The sequence below is a fragment of the Lontra canadensis genome, unplaced genomic scaffold (assembly GCF_010015895.1).
Source record: "Lontra canadensis isolate GAN:19392208 unplaced genomic scaffold, GSC_riverotter_1.0 scaffold14, whole genome shotgun sequence".
Taxonomy (NCBI): Eukaryota; Metazoa; Chordata; class Mammalia; order Carnivora; family Mustelidae; genus Lontra; species Lontra canadensis.
The window spans coordinates 26,447,595-26,465,504 of NW_022631008.1; the positions used below are offsets into that span (position 1 = coordinate 26,447,595).

Genomic DNA, 17,910 nt, shown 5'->3' on the forward strand with positions numbered 1-17,910 from the left:
CTTGAAAAGATGATAAAATCAGTAAGCCTCTAATCAAGGTAACTAAGCAAAAAAGAAAGAGGACACCAATTACTAATATCAGAAATAAAAGAGGGGACATCACTACAAATCCTATGGACATTCAAAGGATAATAAAGGAATTCTATGAATAACTATGTGCCCCCAAATTTGAAAAGTTAGATGAAATGGACCAGTTTTTTGAAAGACACAATCTGCCAAAATTCACACAAGCAGAAATAGACTATCTGAATAGGCCTGTATCTACTAAAGAAATTAAATCAATAATCAGTAAACTTTCAGAACAGAAAGCATCAGGCCCAGATGAGTTCACCAATTAATTTTATCAATCAATTAAGGAAGAAATTATACCGATTCTTGACAATCTCTTTCAGGAGACAGAAGCAAAAGAAATACTTAAGTATAAGTTTAACAAAATATGTACAAGATCTGCATGAGGAAAATCATAAAACTCTGTTGACAAAATAAAATAAAAACTAAATAAATGGAAAGATATTCCATGATTGTGATTAGGAGAACTCAAAACTGTCAAAATGGCAGTTCTTCCTAATTTGATATAGATTCAACACAGTCCCAATCCAAGTTCCATCAACTTATTTTGTGGATATCAACAAACTAATTCTGAAGTTTATATGGAAAGACAAAGACCCAGACTAGCTAGTGCAATATTGAAAGAGAGGAATACAGCTGGAGGACTGACAGTATCCATCCTCAAGATTTACTATAAAGCTATGGTCATCAAGATAGATTGGTATTGACAAAAGTATAGACAAACAAATCAATGGAACAAAATAGCCTAGAAACAGATTCACAAATAAATAGAGTCAACTGATTTTTGGCAAAGGAGCAAAAGACAGCATTGGAGGAAAATAGGTCTTTCAACAAATGGTGTTGAAACAACTAGATCTCCACATGCCAAAAAAAAAAAAAAGAGAGAGAGAGAGAGAATCTAAAAAGAGACCTTACACCTTCACAAGAATTAATTCAAAATGGATGACAGACCTAAATGTGAAACACAAACTATATAAAATTCCAAGAAGATAACAGAGGAGAAAATCTAGATGACCTTGGGTTTAACAAACCAGGAGGGACTGTGGACTCTGAGAAACAAACTGAGGTATTTTTGGAGGGGAGGAGAGTGGGAGGTTGCGTGGGCCTGGTAGTGGGTATTAAGGAGGGCATGTATTGCATGAAGCACTGGATGTGGTGCATAAAAAATGAATTTTGGAACACTGAAAAATGAAATAAAATAAAATTTAATTAAAAAAAAAGAATTATTTAGTCACATATAATTCAGAAGCACAATCCATGAAAGAAAGAATTGATAAGCTGGACTTCACTGAAATTTAAAAATTTCTATTCTGTGAAAGCAAATGTCAAGAGAATGAAAAGATAAGCCACAGACTAGGGAAAAAAAAAACAAACATTTACAAAGGACACATCTGATAAAGAATTATTATCCAAAATATATCCAAAATATACAAGGAACTCTTGAAATTCAACAATTAAAAAAAAAAAAAACAATGAACCAAAGACCTCAACAACTTGCCAAAGAAGATCTACAGATGGCAAATAAGCAAATGAAAAGATGCTCCACATCACATGTCATCAGAGAAATGTATGTTAAAACAACTACGAGATACCACAGTGCCCTATTAAAATGACCAAAATCTGGAACACTGCCAACAACAAATGTTGGGAAGGATGAACAGGAATTCTCATCCACTGCTGGTAGGAATGCATAACGGTATGGTACAGCCACTTTGGAAGACAGTTTGGTAGTTTCTTAAGAAACTAAACAGACTCTTGCCACACGATCCAAAGGAATTGAAAACATGTTTACGCGAAAACCTGCCTGTGGATATTTATAGCAGGTGTATTCACAATTGTCAAAACTGGGAAGCAACCGAGATGTCCTTCAGTGGGCGAAAACATAAATAAACTGTGGCACATCCAGATACGAAATGTTGGTCAAGGCTAAAAAGAAATGAGCTATCAAGCCATGAAAAGACACAGAGGAAACAAATGCATTTTATGAAGTGAAAAAAGTGAATCTGAAAAGACCACATACTTGATCATCTAAACTGTATGACAATCTAGAAAGGGAAAAACTATGCAGACGGTAAAAAGATCAACGGTTGCCAGTAGTTTAGGGCAGTGGGAGGAGGAGGTGAATAGGCAGAGACAGGATATTTAGGGCAGAGAAACGACTCTGCATGAGACCGTGATAATGGATACATGTCCTGATACATTTGTCCAAACCCACAGAAGGTACAACACCAAGAGTGAACTGTAACATCAACTACAGACTTTGGGCGACTACAATGTGTCAGCGTAGGTTCATCAGTTATAACAACTGTACCGCTCTAGTCGGGGGGTGGGGGGTGGGGGGATGGGGGGAGGGGTGGTGTTGATAACAAGAGAGGCTGTGCTTATGGGGGGCAGGGGCATTTGGGAAATCTCCATATGTTCCCCTCTATTCTGCTGTGAACCTAAAATGCTCTAAAAAAATAAAGTCCATAACAGAAAGGAAATAATTAGATAGCATACACAGTATGATCTCACTTTAATTCTGTGAAAATATACTTACCATAGTAAGAAAAAGTCTAAAAGAAAAGAAATATATGTATTAGTAGTTGTTATCCTTATGGTAGAATTACATGTGTCTTTAATTGTCCCCCTTTTACTTTCTGTGTTCTCTATTATCTAAATTTTCTACAGTGGAGAAATATCACTTATGTAATTTAAAAATCTTCAATGGTTTTAAGAACAGCTTTGTGGATGAGACAGCATTTGGACTAGCACTTGAAAGACAGGTGAGACTTCGATTTGCTCAGAAACTGAGAGAATATTAGTGATAAAAAGAATTATGATTGAAGCTCCATGGGGTGAGAAACTTCAGGCAACTTTGAAGTCAAACTGCCTCATGAGGCTAGAGCATAGAATACTTGTAGGTAGGTAAGGAAGAAGTTGGAAAACTGCATTGAGACCTTGCTCAACAGCTGAGTTCCATCATAGTTACCAGAGTAGGGAGCACAGGAGAGGACCAATAAAGACAGAGATGAGCAACAGCACCTTTTCCATTTAGTAAGAAAATTTAGTTATCTGGAATATTCCTGAGCACTTAGTTCGGCCAACTGTTGGTATTATAATGGGTATGTCTCCAAAAAGGAGGCAAAATGATGAAACAGGGAGGTTCAGAGACAAAGAGGTCAACCTAGAGAAAATACAACATCATAAGGCAAATGTAATTGAAGTCTTAAAGAATCATTGCTACATAAATACTTCCAAAGACATCAGTGCTCACCAGCCAAGTGATTTCCCAACAATATACTCAATAAGCCTGTGGGACTTTAAGTACTATGCCCCAGAGATGGACATGGGGAAGATAACTGAACTACAAGATTTCTACCAATGTCATGAAGCAGGTGGACTATCTGAAATGCACACCAACTACATTTTTGACTATCACTGCAGGAAGATCAATCCTACGAACAACTACAGTGGTATCTGGACATCTGATTCATACTGCTGTGTTCTAAGCACTTCCAAAATCCATTCCAGAGCATGAATTCTCTTTAACATTTTCTGGAGTAAATGACTGACCTATTAGAGATTCCCCACTATTATTAAGAAAGCAGAGAACAATAAAATATACCAAATGGCCCAAACCATAATACTCTGTTCCAGGTTATCTGAATACTACCTAAAACCATTCGGATCAGTCCAACTTAGTAACTATTTAAAAAACAGCTCCCATCTGGGGAGCAACTGACCAGGCATCGTGCTAGGTTCTTTACAGACTTTTTGTCTTTAACCCCTACTGTCTTGCGCAGACAGTATTATCATCCCCATTTCACAGAAAAAGAGAACATGGCTCAGAAGGCTTAACTTACTTGTGCTGTACACACAACGAACAGGAGATAGAGCTGGTGCCAGGGTCTTCTTGGCTGAGAGCCAGTGACCCTACCACTGGACAACACGGCCCAGTTCCAGCCACTCATCCCCAAAACAGCATTCTGTTAATGCCACCAATATTGTTTTCCTGTGCTAATACCATGAGTGGGGCAACTGTGGGAACCCCTCAGGACTTATTTCAGACAGATAACTGGATCTCTGCACTTTATCATCATAATACTGCCATGGCAAACAGCAAAACCGATATAAATTTCCAAGGAAAGAGCTGTGCCAAATATTTCTGTGGTCCCATTTCTGTCTCAATTGCCTGCAAAATGAAAAACTGGGTAGAATAATAACTATGTATTTCATTGGTTTGGGGGGGTCAGAGAAACAAATTCCTTTTATAAAATCAGAGGCAAGAAGTTAAGAATCTCCAAATATAATGCCTATACATTTTGAAGATCTCAAATTCCCTTTAAAAATCTCAAGAATTAAATTGCAATTTAAGATATCTATAAATAGCATGGAATTGAGCAAAATGCTACTGATTTAAGCCAAATGAGAAAATGAGCAAGAGGCCCTTTTGCTATCATTACAGAACAAAATTCTTTAGGGACTAGAAGCAGTGTTCTAAGAATAGAAAGAACATTTTCTCCCTGAATACCCCACTACTCCCTCACTCCACTACACTTTGATCTTACATCTGTAGGCAGCTTTCTCTTTTCTCCCCCAAAGAAAAGGCAGGAATGGATCTGGTGGAAATATCTCAACACCTTTGAGTATTAGATGAGATACAGAATAAGAAAAAGAACACTCCTGCAAAATACTTTCCATACTCTTGCCAGAGATCAACAGAGGCAACCAAGGAAAAGGTAGTCATCTGTTCAGTTCTTTCCCAACCCTCCAGTGCCATTCCTGCAGAACAGAGGACAGCTGGATATCAGGAAAGAAACAAAGGAAAGGGTCCAAGCACCAAGGGATATCCACCTTATCAAGTCCCCGCTATGGACTAGGCATCAGGAATACAAAAGTAAATGGCATATGGGATTGGATTTCTCTATTAAATACTCCCTTAGCACATCACACTTGTTCGTAGCACTCATTACAGGATCACATGTCTGGTTTTTTAGCTACATGTTAAATCTTAAGAGACTTGGTAATGGAAATATAAAATGGCGCAGCCACTCTGAAAAACTGTAAGGCAGTTTCTCAAAAAAATTAAAAATAGATTCCCATAGGATGCAGCAATTCCATTTCTGGGTATGTATCCAAAAGAACTGAAAGCAGGATCTTAAAAAGATACATGCACACACATACTCATAGCAGCATTACTCACAATAGGCAAGAGGCAGAAGCAACCCCATGGTCCACGGACAGATAAACAAAATGTGACATATACGTGCAAGGGAATATTATTCAGCCTTAAAAAAAAAAAGGAAAACCTGTCACATGCTACAACATGGATAAACCCTGAGGACACTGTGCTGAGTGCAATAAATGAGTGACAAAAGACAAACATCCTATGCTTTCACTTTTGTGAGGTACCTAGAATAATCAAAATAATTGAAAGAGAAAATAGAATGATGTAGCCAAGGGCTACAGGGTGGGGGGGATTAATGTTTAATGGGAAGAGACTTTCAGTTTTGCAAGATGAAAGTGTTCTAGAGATTGGATGAACAACGATGTGGGTATACAGATGGCTCCCAACTGACAATGGTTCAACTTAATGATTTTTCAATTTTACAATGGTACACAAGCAATATGCATTCGGTGGAAACCATATTCTATTCTAATTTTGATCTTTTCCCAGGCTAGTGGTCTGGAGTGGGATCCTCCATCCAGCTCCCAGTCAGCCACATGATTACAAGGATCAACAACCCATATACTTATAACCATTGTGTACCCACTCAATGACTCTGTTTCTCATTTTCAGAATAGTATTCAATAAATTACATGTCATAGCCAACATTTTATTAAAATAAGTTTTGCGTTAGATGATTTTGCCCAACTGTAGGTTAGTTAAGTGTTCTGAGCACCTTTAAGTTCGGCTAGGCTAAACTATGACGTCCTGTGGGTGAGGTGTGTTAAATGTATGTTCAACTTACGACAGTTTCAGTTTACAATGGGTTTATCAGTACATAACCCCATCTTAAGCTTGAGGGAGATCAATACTTAGCATTACTATACCCTCAAAGACAGTTAAGCTGGGCAGGGGAGCTAATTACCCCGGAATGGCGCTGCAGGAGAATGAGCAGTTCCTGACACAGCTGACCACACTCTCGAAGAAGTGCCAGTTGTCAGGCAGTGTGTTCATCACCCAGAAGAAGTATGATGGTCGAACTAAACCCATTCCAAGGAAAGGCTCTGTAGAAGGCTTTGAGTCCTTGCACAAGTGTCTGTTCAGAGCTCCTAATGGGAAAGAGAAGATCAGCACCATGGCGAGTTCCAAAGAAGGGAACCAGAGTTTCAGATGGCGGCCTACCTCAAACCTACCGGGAGTTAACACGGATGGGCTGAAGGAGGGAGACAGAAAGAATGACAGCAGGAAGAGCAAAGCAGCACAGGGAAGGGCTCCAGATACCCTGCTTTCACCAACTAACCACCGAATTACTATTTTTCCTATGGTTTTTACTGTTGGCCCCAAAGCTAGATTTCTGGCTCCCCTACAGTAAATTTTCAGGTGGGATGAGGGTCATTTTGGATGGAAGAAGGGCTGAGAGGTTACAGTACAGTTGTAAAAAGCCAAGTTTATTTTAGAATTGGCTGATGGGTCTGTGTTGCATGGTTGTATATCCTGGGATTATAAAATCTCTGCATCCAGGTAAAGAACCATGGATCATTAAACTTGTATTTACCCACAAAAAATTTTTTTGAAAAGTAGTTAAGATAGTAAATTTTATGTTACATATATTTTACCACATTTTAAAAAATTTCCTAATCAAAAAGAGACTTGGAGCACCCGGGTGGCTCAGTCAGTTAAACAGACGACTCTTGGGGCACCTGGGTGGCTCAGTGGGTTAAAAAGCCTCTGCCTTCGGCTCAGGTCATGATCCCAGGATCCTGGGATAGAGCCCCGTATCAGGCTCTCTGCTCAGCAGGGAGGCTGTTTCCCTTCCTCTCTCTCTGTCTTCCTCTCTGCCTACCTGTGACCTCTGTCTGTCAAATAAATAAATAAAATCTTTAAAAAAAAAAAAAAAGACGACTCTTGGCTTCTGCTCAGGTCATGATCTCATGGCCATAGGATCCAGTCCCGCATAGGGCCCCATGCTCAGCACAGAGTCTGCTTGGGATTCTCTCCTTGTTTCCCTTTCCTTCTCCCTCCCCATCTACCCCTCCCCCTGGCCGGAGCACATGTGTGTGCTGGAACACATGAGCTTTCTCTCTTTCTCTCTCTCTCAAATAAATAAAATCTTTGAAAAAAAGAGAGAGACTTTTTTCCCTATAGTTTCATTATTTAAGCACAGGTACTTGCATATGGAAGATATTTAACAAATATTTATTGAATGGATAGATGAATGGAGGAAGGGATGGATGGATGAAAGGACTGGACAGAGAGATGGGAATACGAACAGAAGACCAACATATAAACCAATAACTACTATGGCATGTGAACATAGTGAAGTGGACCCTGTGACTATGAAGAAGGGAAGAGTCCCTACTATGGCTGATTCTGATATAGTATTTACCCCACAGAACTACTCTGTCTTATCCACCAACACCACACACACAAAAAAAATGTTTTAAGATTTTATTTATGTATTTGACAGAGAGAGAGAGAGAGAGATCACAAGTAGGCAGAGAGGCAGGCAGAGAGAGGGGGGAAGCAGACTTCCTGCTGAGCAGAGAGGCCGATGCGGGACTCGATCCCAGGACCCCGAGATCATGACCTGAGCCGAAGGCAGCGGCTTAACCCACTGAGCCAGCCAGGCGCCCCCACACAAAAAAATATAATAGAGATTTAGTTCTTTCAGGTTGAGTAATTTTTATTTTTTCTCATTTCTCTTTATCACCATATAATCTGTCTTTTGACCTAGATGAAATTAAAAGAGAAAAATCCATTTTTGTCACTTTTGCTCTTTCTAGAACCTCTCTTAATCCAAAAGGGTGAATGTGAAATAAGGCTTACAATCAACACTGCAGAAGACGAAAGCAGGTGATAAGTTGCTTGCCCGTAAGTTATTAATCAGCTATCCTCCAGGGCGTAGTGTTATGAAGCTGTGTCATGTAATAAACAGCAGGCGAAATGAATTATCTCCATTTTCTGACTCTGAAGTGCAGGCATGTGCTATAAAACTAAATTGACATCTGTTAGCAGGCTTGTCACATGGATGGTTTTTTCCTGCAGAATCTGGAATAAATTAAATCTTAAAATAAAACTTGGAACAGAGAGGCTGCTTTACATAATTCCTTCTAATGGCGTGCTGATTTTAAAGAGAGGCTCTCACAAGAAATGTTTCATTATCATTTTAATTGCAAAACTGTTGAATGCCACTCCATGCTAGGAAATCAGTGTTTTTATAACGTCCTTATGTTTTTAACTAAAAAGTGGCAAGTGACACCTTCCTCGCTGGCTGGAAGATAAATCAGCTTTTACCTCCAAATAAAACCATGCCCACTTTTCCCCCAAGTCCCTGGAGCCTGTTTCATGGGTGGCTGGTTATGCACGGCACCTCTGAGCACTGGTATGGCTGAGTTCCCGGGTCAGAAATGGCTGGCCGGGGTGTGACCTCACAGGATTTGCTCAGGAATACACTCCCTCAGAGGATTCACCAATAGGTTAGCAAGTTCTGGGGCCTCTTACTGTCAAAAGGCATTAAGCACTTTCTAACACAGAGAGAGGAACTGGCAGAGTTGCATGACCCGGTGAAACTGGGCTGTGTAACACTGAACAAAACATTCTGTGCAAAAGAAAGTCACACGGAGGGAAACCTTCACCGGCTCCCGAAGCTTACAGCCCCTCTGCTCCCTCAGGACTCCTTTGGCTCTCCTTCCCAAAACTTGGCCAAAATGACAAAATCCTCAGACAAATACACCCTCCCCTGGTACACAGCAGAGAAGAAAACCAAATACCAGATCCCCAGAGGCTCGTTTCCTGCAGGAGTGGAACCCTCCCCTTCTGTAATAATGGCAGGTGTCTTTGAAAATCTCAAAAACGCAACACTCAATCAAAATGCTTTGTTTTACATAACTTCATAATTCTGCTCTCCTTAAAATTCTTCATTCATTTCTCTCACCAATACAGCGCATTGGCCTATACGACCTTCTCAAAGAGTCATAGCTCATATCCCACACCTTCTCATAGGGAACACCGAGGCACAGAGGACATAGGAACTCAGTGAAGAGACAGAGAAGGAGGCTGCAGAAGTGGACAGGCTCTCAACCCCCTTTTTATTTAAAGGGTTTCCCGCACAGGAAGAAACTGTGTTTCCTTCCCTCCTTCCCTCAAACAAAGGGAAGGCTGAGTCCCTAGAGCCCTCTCTACATGCTGAGGCCCCTCCCAGGGTGATCTTCCTATTACCTGAGTTAGAGTTGGGGTGGGTCAGTTGAAAAGGCAGCTTCCCGGGCTCCATGAGAGACCAGCTAAGTGAGAATCTCTAAGGTTGGTTCTGGGTTCGAAGTTTTAATCAAGGTGCCTAGCTGATGGGATCCTTTACTTATGCTGTTATTTTTGGTTTGTTTTCCAGCATTACCAATGCTTACAGGGCAACCTGAGAACCACTCGGTTGTAGAGGTGGGAGTGGGTGTCCGGACTTGGGAGCACTGCTCACGCATGACTTCACCAGTCATGGCTTCTGCCCAAGGAAAGCACAAACCACTGCTAGATCCAGAGGCACCTGGCTCGTTCTTCAAACAGGCTTTATAACCTGCATGCTAGCTAAATACTGAATGGTCTGAAAAATCACTACGAGCCCAGAAATTTGCTTCACAGCAAATCTTACCATTATAGTTGAGTGAAAAAGGGTAAAAAGCCGAAACTCACTTCCTATGTTTTGAGTGCTGAAGTTCTAGACCCCCCTTCCCAAGCTGGTTTATCCTTTAGGTCTACTACAGATTGATGGGGACAGAAATATATCTCTGCATCTCAAATTGCAATTCAGGAGCGTAGCTGACTCATTATTCCTAAATTGCTACTGGCTTATTTCACAGAAATGCAGCCTTGTCATGATTAAATAGCATTTCTGCAAGACGAAGTTGCCTTCAAATACACAGAAGATACACACCTCTCTCTAGAAAGTAATATAAACAAGTCTACACGGAAGACTGCCCTGGGCCCTAAAAGAGTCACCTGGATTTCTACCTTTACCATAGCATATCTTGTTGCCATGGTGTTTGCCATCCAAGTATCCTGAACGTCAGTGGCTAAGGCTTCTGGATGCTCTAGCTGCCGCTTAGGAATTCTGCGGTGGGCTGTGTGAAAAGATCGAGCATCCAAACTTCAATACTCTGCACGTTTTATTTAGGAGGATGCTGGAGAGAAAGTGAGGTCAAGTACCTTATATATTTCCTGAGCACTTCCCTAGGTAGTTGGGATGAGAGCCTAACGATGGAGTCCTGCTCTTAAGCCATGTGCTCCTTCGTTAGGAACATACCTCTGGCAGGCAGGGATCTAGCTGGAGAGTAAACCACGAGTCACCTAGGACTGGGGCATGTCTGGGCCTTGAACTGGTATGGGAGACCGCTGGGAGACTTTTTTTTTTTTTTTAAGATTTTACCTATTTACTCAACAGACAGAGATCACAATTAGGCAGAGAAGCAGGCAGAGAGAGAGGGGAGAAGCAGACTTCCCACTGAGCAGAGAGCCCGATTCGGGGCTCGATCCCAGGACCCTGAGATCATGACCCCAGCCGAAAGCAGAGGCCCCAACCCACTGAGCCACCCAAGTGCCCTGGGAGATATTTTTATAAAGGAATGTCCCTCCCGAGGAAAAAACTTTGTTCCAAGAAACAAGCAAGTTTGAAACTGAAATCTGGTAGAGGCTGGCACAGAAATGGAAAAATGATCTGAAGCATAGGACATCATCGGTGCCTCATACCACCCTTGGCAGAGACTCGGGCTGAGGGTGGCGGACGTCAGAACACAAGGTGGTCCAGGGGTGTCCGGGTGGCCCAGTCAGTTGAGCGGCAGACTCTTGGTTTTTGGCTGGGGTCTCATCACCGTGTCCCGGGATGGAGCCCAGTGCCTGGCTCCCAGCTCAACGCGGGGTCTACTTGGTTTTCTCACTCTCATTCTTCTTCTTCCACTCTCATTCTTCCTCATCCTTCCTCCTCCCCCCCGTGCTCACTCTCTCTCACTGAAATAAATAATAAAATAAAATATAAAATAAAATGAAATAAAATAAAGTGGTCCAGTGCCAGGCCTCTTGGAAGACACCAATTACTAGTAAACACCCTCTGCTCCTGTGTTTCTCAGACTACCATACAGGTCTTGCTATTCAAGGTATAGTTCCCCAAGCAGCAGTCTCACCAGAGCCTGAGAGCATGCCACGAATGCCGCATCTCAGGACATACCCCAGAACTTCAGAATCAACGTCTGCATTTTAATTAGATTCCCCAGGTGATTCACCTATACATTAAATATGAGCCAAAATGACATGAAATATAATTTAGGTGCTACAAATAAGCATTTCAAAATCTTCTGTTTGTTAGGTATTTTTAACATTTATTAGAAAACATAACTAAGCCACAGTTTACTCTTGAGTCCATGGGTACTACTTCTCCAGATAATTCTAAGAAAGGTGAGTCAGTTTAAAGTTGACTTAAAGTATTAAGGGAATATGTACCCCCATGCCAAATACAAACCAAAAAGTGAGATCTGTAAGAGAAGGAGAACACAAAGGATATGAACTAAAACTATATTTTAAAGTAATAAGTAATAATAAAGAAAATAGAGGAATCTAGAATGATATTTCATATAAATATTTATCAGAACAAAACAAAAAAACTGGTACAGCAGAACTAACAGCAAACAAAGGAGAATTTAAGGCAAAGGAAATTTCCAGGAATGAAATATACTCATGCGGAGAAATTTTCTTCCGGAGTCTACCATTTTCCATTTCCACCAGCAAAGCATGAGTATTCTTCCCAAGAAGCCTTTCACTCTAGGGCGCTATCAACATCTTGTTTATAATTTGCTCAAGTAATAAGCAAAAGGAAAAGGAACATTTTTGTGGCTCAATTTCAAAGCGCCCCTTCTCTCCAGCACAGCGCTTACCGCACGACAGACCTGAGGTCTGGTGACGGCTAGAGCTCCAGGCCCAGGGACTCAGGCCCCGCCCCTCCAGCGAGGGTAGTGGGGGACAGCCCGCCCCCGTGGGGGTGGAGGAGTGGGGGACCCGCCCCCACGCAGCCATCCCACCCGCGGCCCCAGGTCCCGCGCTCCGCTTCTGCTCCGTATTAATTCTCAGCAGTTTATTTAATTTCTCTACAGCACAGTGTTTACTTTCTACACGTTCGCCAGCAAAGCTGTTTGGGGCCCCGGGGCGGCAAACAGTCACAGTTGTCTACGACCCCATCTGAAGAACCAATTGCCCTTCAGTTTCCGCACAAAGCTTTCATTAAAAACTCTTGAGTTGAATTAGGTGCGGTTATCAATTTCCTGGGGAATCTGATATATTTTCCGAGAAAATAAAGAGAAAGAAAAAAGAAAGGTTTTCTATAAATTTTGTTAAGCCTTACTGAAACTGTTAATTAAAACTCTTTGAGTTTAAAATCTTTTTTTAAAAGATTTTATTTATTTGACAGAGATCACAAGTAGGTGGGGGGTGGGCGTGGGCGGGAAGCAGGCTCCCTGCCAAGCAGAGAGCCTGATTGGAGGCTGATCCCAGGACCCTGAGATCATGACCTGAGCCAAAGGCAGAGGCTTTAACCCACTGAGCCACCTAGGCGCCCCCGAGTTTACAATTATTTTTAAGTCACACTGCGTTCTCTGCTCGAATTCTCTAAAACAATCCATTTGGGAAGGATCGTGGTTCCTATTACACTGGCAATCAAACGGGGCACCAGAGCAATTAAATGACCCAGTCGATGCCAAATACTAATGAAAATAATAATAATCATAATCACAATCAACAACTAACATGAGAATGGGTGCTTCAAACGTCAGTCAATCACCGAGCTTCCAGAGGTAACCTCTAAGGCAGTACTGTTACTCCTACGATCAATGGCATGGTTAAGACTGAAAGTAGTAATTTCTCAATCAGCCTGGATCATTTAGGGTACTCTGTGTAATAAAGGCTTCAGGGGGGAAAAAGCACACATCATGATTAATACGAGCGGAAATTTCAGACTCGATACACCCAGTCCGGTTCTGGAAAAATTCTTAAGCATCATTACAGCAACAATCACATCAGCAAGGAGAAGACAGCTGATCATTAATAATGCTCGACCCAGGTGATAGGATTCCCTGCCAGACTGGCTTCTGGTTCTCCCACTTTCGCTGATGCTGCTGCTCTCACCTAATGCTTTAGAAATGTTTTTGATTTACAGCTGGCAACTAAAATTACCCAAGAGTTTTCAAAGCAGAACAAAAGCCCTATGCGTCTTTCTGTCATCCTCTCAGAGTCTGGCTTTTCCTTTTAGCCTGAGTGGCTGGAATCTAGGGATGAAAAAAGAGAAGAAGAAAAATCACGGCTTCCCCTAGAGAACACCTCCTAACTGTATGAAACAGTTTTACATCATGAGATGAAAATAACACAACAAAAACCCTCCTGGTTTCCAAAGTCAGTAGCAGAAGAAATGAGTGAAGAAGGCAAGACTCAAGGACAGAGTTGTGTGAGAGTTTTCTACTTGCTTTCCCCACCAGGGCTACCTCCTATTTACCAGTGTCTGTACACATGCAGGAAAATGAAAACAGACCTTGCTTGCTGCAGGCCAGAAATGAAGTTTCCTTTTATCTGGCACCACATAGCTTCTAGAGGCCTGTTCCTAATGGAAGCAATCATTCGTTGATGGGTTTCATTTTTGCTGTTTTGTTTTAAAGCATTTGCCAAAACAAACAAACAAACAAAAAACAAAAAACCACCTAGGAAAGAATATCAGAATCTTTCAAAATCCTCCATGTGGAATTTTTTTTAAAAGAATTATTTATTTATTTATTTGACAGACATCACAAGTAGGCAGAGAGGCAGGCAGAGAGAGAGAGGAAGAAGCAGGGTCCCTGCTGAGCAGAGAGCCAGACTCGGGGCTCGACCCCGGGATCATTTTTTTTTTTTTTTTTTTAAGATTTTGTTTATTTGAGAGACAGAGACCACAAGTAGGCAGAGAGAGAAAGGAGGAAGCAGGCCCACTGCTGAGCAGGGAACCCGATGCGGGGCTCGATCCCAAGACCCTGGGACCATGACCCGAGCCGAAGGCAGAGGCCTTAACCCACTGAGCCACCCAGGTGCCCCCCCCCCCCGGGATCATTTTTAAAGCAGCAAATATATACTTGGCAATTCTGGCCCAGATCACTTTCGTGTTCTTTCTTTCTTTTTTTTTTTTTTTTTTTGTGGTAAAATATACATAACATAAAATTTACCATCTCAACCATTTTTAGGTGTCATTACTAATGCTTTTAATAAAAATAAGTAGCCTTAGGAATATTAAAAACATCCTTTAAAACATTTATCCTTTTTAGGTACTACTGTAAATATTTCTGCTGTCCCAGGAGCAGCATAAAAGAAGATCTCATTAAAAGATCTCATGCTTCATCCTCAACATAAAACTTGCCCACTGTGGCTCCTACGGAGTTAAACAAACAGAATTCCGGTGCATACCTGATTATCTGAAAACACATTTTCATAGGAAATGTGGCTTGGATACATTTTATCCACGGGTCATTCTTCAAAGCCTCATTTTATCCTCACATTTACCAAATCTTTTGCTAAAATATTCTCCAAAAAAGCAGTCTCGACGAAGTCTATTCTTTGAAGAGTGAGGGCAGATAGGGCCAGGGAATAAAGAGCCTTAAGGAGGAGCAACAGGAGTCCCAAATGAACACAAAGAGTCTGTAGCCAGCTGTCTGAATCAGCAAGAGTTGACATATTAGAGAATCAAGCCTGTAATTTTCAGTTTAAGAAAAATAAAATAAAATAAAATAAAAATAAAAAAGCAAAAACCACAGGTCTCTGAAGGTAACAAGTGGCAAAAATAAAATAAAGTTCTGAAAAATGCTCCCACTTCAGTTTCTGTTTGGAGATTTTACCCCCCAAATCCTGTGTATGTTGCATTAAGTCTCCTAATTATTAAATGCTAGTTACTGTCAATGGCAGAGCAAAATACAAATCAGTAGTTAATCACGTTAGAAGAGCAGCATATTCTTTGAAGTGGTTCTTGAAAAAGCTCCTGCTGTCCAATTAAAGGGACTTTAAAAAAAAAATGGACGAGGAGCAAGAGGAGGAGGAGGAGAAGAAAAAAAAACAACAGAGGAAAAGCTCTTGTATTAAAGATCAGGCAGGCAACTCAAGTTTAAAATTGAATTCCATGTATGCTGTTTTTCAGAAAACCCGTTCTGGCATGTTCTAAATCACATGTCATCTCTGGCTGAGAACAGGAAGGTAAAATAGGCTAAACCCGGGAAGGGCTGGCAAACCAACACAGGCCAAGTACACTCAGGAGAACTATCTAGTATTTGCCTACAGAGTGCAATTGCCTCGGGTCTACACCAAAAATTTTGCTTTCAAGGAACACGGTTCAAAGACTGAGTTTCTTTTTGCTATCCATTCACAAGAAGACACTTGCAGAGATCTGACATCTTTTGCCATAATTTCATCCGTTGCAACACACAGAATGTCCATTCCATTTTACAAAGTTCATTTTAATCAGACATAACGTATGTTCTGGTCTTCCAGAGCCTGGAGACTCAAGACAGTTGCTACAGCAGTGAGAAACACGATACGTGGGCGATCTCTTATCAAACAAAAACCTGGCCCTGACTACTCTGTATGTGGGACCGGCATAAGTAGTTTCCTCCATCTGAACATTTTAAGTCGATTGCCAAATGAAAATGGGACTTTTGAGCCCCTGCCAGCAGTAGGCTTCTCACTTCCTTGCCCAGTCTTAGCCAAAACCCTAGCACTACCCAACAGCAACCGCGATCTACAAATCAACTTAAAGACCTCGATCTCTGCCAAAACTTTACGTCTACCGAGCTGACTCTATAAATAATGACGGGAGATCATCACGAAGTTTGAAACTGGATCCTCGACTGTCCAATTCTGGGTTTGCATTTTTTTTCCAAGTTCATGAGTCTGTTCACTTAATCTCATTATGCAATCAAATGAAAACTCTCACCTTGTGATGCCCAAATTCATTCAAAATGGTGCCCAGCTTTCTGGTGTTGCTATGCGGGTTTTGGGCCGCCACAGCTGGGTGTGGGTCCCGCCAGTCGACGGACAAGCGGTGATACCAGAGGCGCCGACTCTTCAGAAGATGAGCCGACTTCACACTAGGATCGAAACGATGGACTTCGCATCCACTGTTGGCCAAGCTAACCTCAAACTGTGTATCGTCACTCCCCAGCCTAGAAAGAAAGAGGATGGAAATCAGTAGAAACAATACGAAGCAAAAGTGTTGGATTGACAAGACGATTCTCGGGCCAATTTTCTTACTCTTATCAAGCTTTCTCCTGTTTTTAACACATGGCTGACTGCACAGTCAATAAACCTTCTTCTATCACAAAAAGCATTAGAGCTAAGAGCTTCTGGGTATCAAGCAAGCAGAGACATCATCTGCTAAATGCAGACCAGCAAAGCACATGTTCAAACATGTAGAGGCATGCCAAATTAATTTTTTACAAAGATGTGAATCATAGCAGCAACGAAACAAGATGATCCAGTGATCTTAAGAGGCTTTCTCAGAAGGCGTCCAAAATATAAGCTCCAGGATCGGTTCCCTTAGGGAGAGGTGCAGTTTGCTAATGAGGTAATTTGTCTCCATGCTAATGGCCACGATGCATGAGGCCTGACTTAAAGACAATAGTTGTTTCCTTAGAAATGGAATGTGTTTTAAAATAGTACAGCTTCCTGGTGGTGGGTATCGTGGAGGGCACATATTGCATGGAGCACTGGGTGTGGTGCATAAACAACAAATTTTGGAACACTGGGAAAAAATTTAAATTAAAAAAAAATAAAAATGAAAGCAGCAATTAGAACAATAATAGAGGAAATCAGCCCTGCCTTATGAGGACATTTAACATGTCAGAAGATGTCCTACAGGCAACTACCTATGGGTACACCTTAACTGACCTCACACATCAAAGAGCTGAATAAATAAGGTGTGTTTGATGATAATAATGCTAAACGAATAAAATAAAATAAAATAGTACAGCTAAAGAAAAGGCAACTGTGCGTGGTTCTACTCAAGAAATAGAGGAGGTACCTCACTTAAAGTCACATCAACAGGAGGAAGAAATTTTGAATTAGCTGTACCTACGAACGCAGTATGTAACATATCATGCAGAACACTCATATAATTAACACATTTTTAATTTACTCTGTCATATTACTCAGACGTATTTGGTGGAGTTATATTCATCACTTTGATTAAAGCATCAGTTTGGATGAAAAACATGAAATTAAATGAATGAGGATTATTTTTTTAAATGGTGATTACAGCTTCTTTGCCCGAAATACTATATTTAGATGTGATTTAAGATACCAAAATCTCCCAGAGTATCTATAATACATCGACCGAACTTGAACCCCATGCAGAAATGCTTCATTCTCTTAGACTTTACGGTCTCAGATATTTCATAATATGGAAACATACAAGCTCACTGGCTAACAATTATTTACCTGCTTTTAGTTGACTAAAATAAGTCTTCGGCACAGAGGTCCTCCCCCTAGACATTCTGACTATACTTTTATTTGCCTTGTTTTCTCTTCACTTCTACTCCACTGCTTTTCCCCTCACTGGACCCATGGCACGTTAATCCTCTGCTGTCTGTTACCTGTAATTCTCTCTACCCTTTTGGCTAGAAGATTTAGCACTCCTCTCACAAACACTACCATTCCCT

At 41.2% G+C, this 17,910-nt stretch overlaps 2 protein-coding genes across 2 annotated transcripts in view; one reads left to right on the forward strand and one right to left on the reverse strand.

The window, feature by feature from the left end:
- METTL24 (methyltransferase like 24) overlaps window positions 1–17,910 on the reverse strand; it is a 99,330-nt gene that overhangs the window by 33,194 nt on the left and 48,226 nt on the right. The window contains exon 4 of the mRNA XM_032858311.1: window positions 16,188–16,416. Within this exon, the coding sequence (XP_032714202.1) occupies window positions 16,188–16,416 (229 nt within the window). The remainder of the gene's footprint in view (window positions 1–16,187; window positions 16,417–17,910) is intronic.
- LOC116868019 (signal recognition particle 14 kDa protein-like) lies at window positions 6,150–6,590 on the forward strand. Its single transcript, XM_032857989.1, has one exon. It carries the CDS (start codon window positions 6,150–6,152, stop codon window positions 6,588–6,590), a length of 441 nt encoding a protein of 146 aa, XP_032713880.1.

Bases quoted from the DNA above. Each gene is read 5' to 3' on its own strand.
- LOC116868019 (XM_032857989.1), top strand. From the start codon at position 6,150: ATGGCGCTGCAGGAGAATGAGCAGTTCCTGACACAGCTGACCACACTC.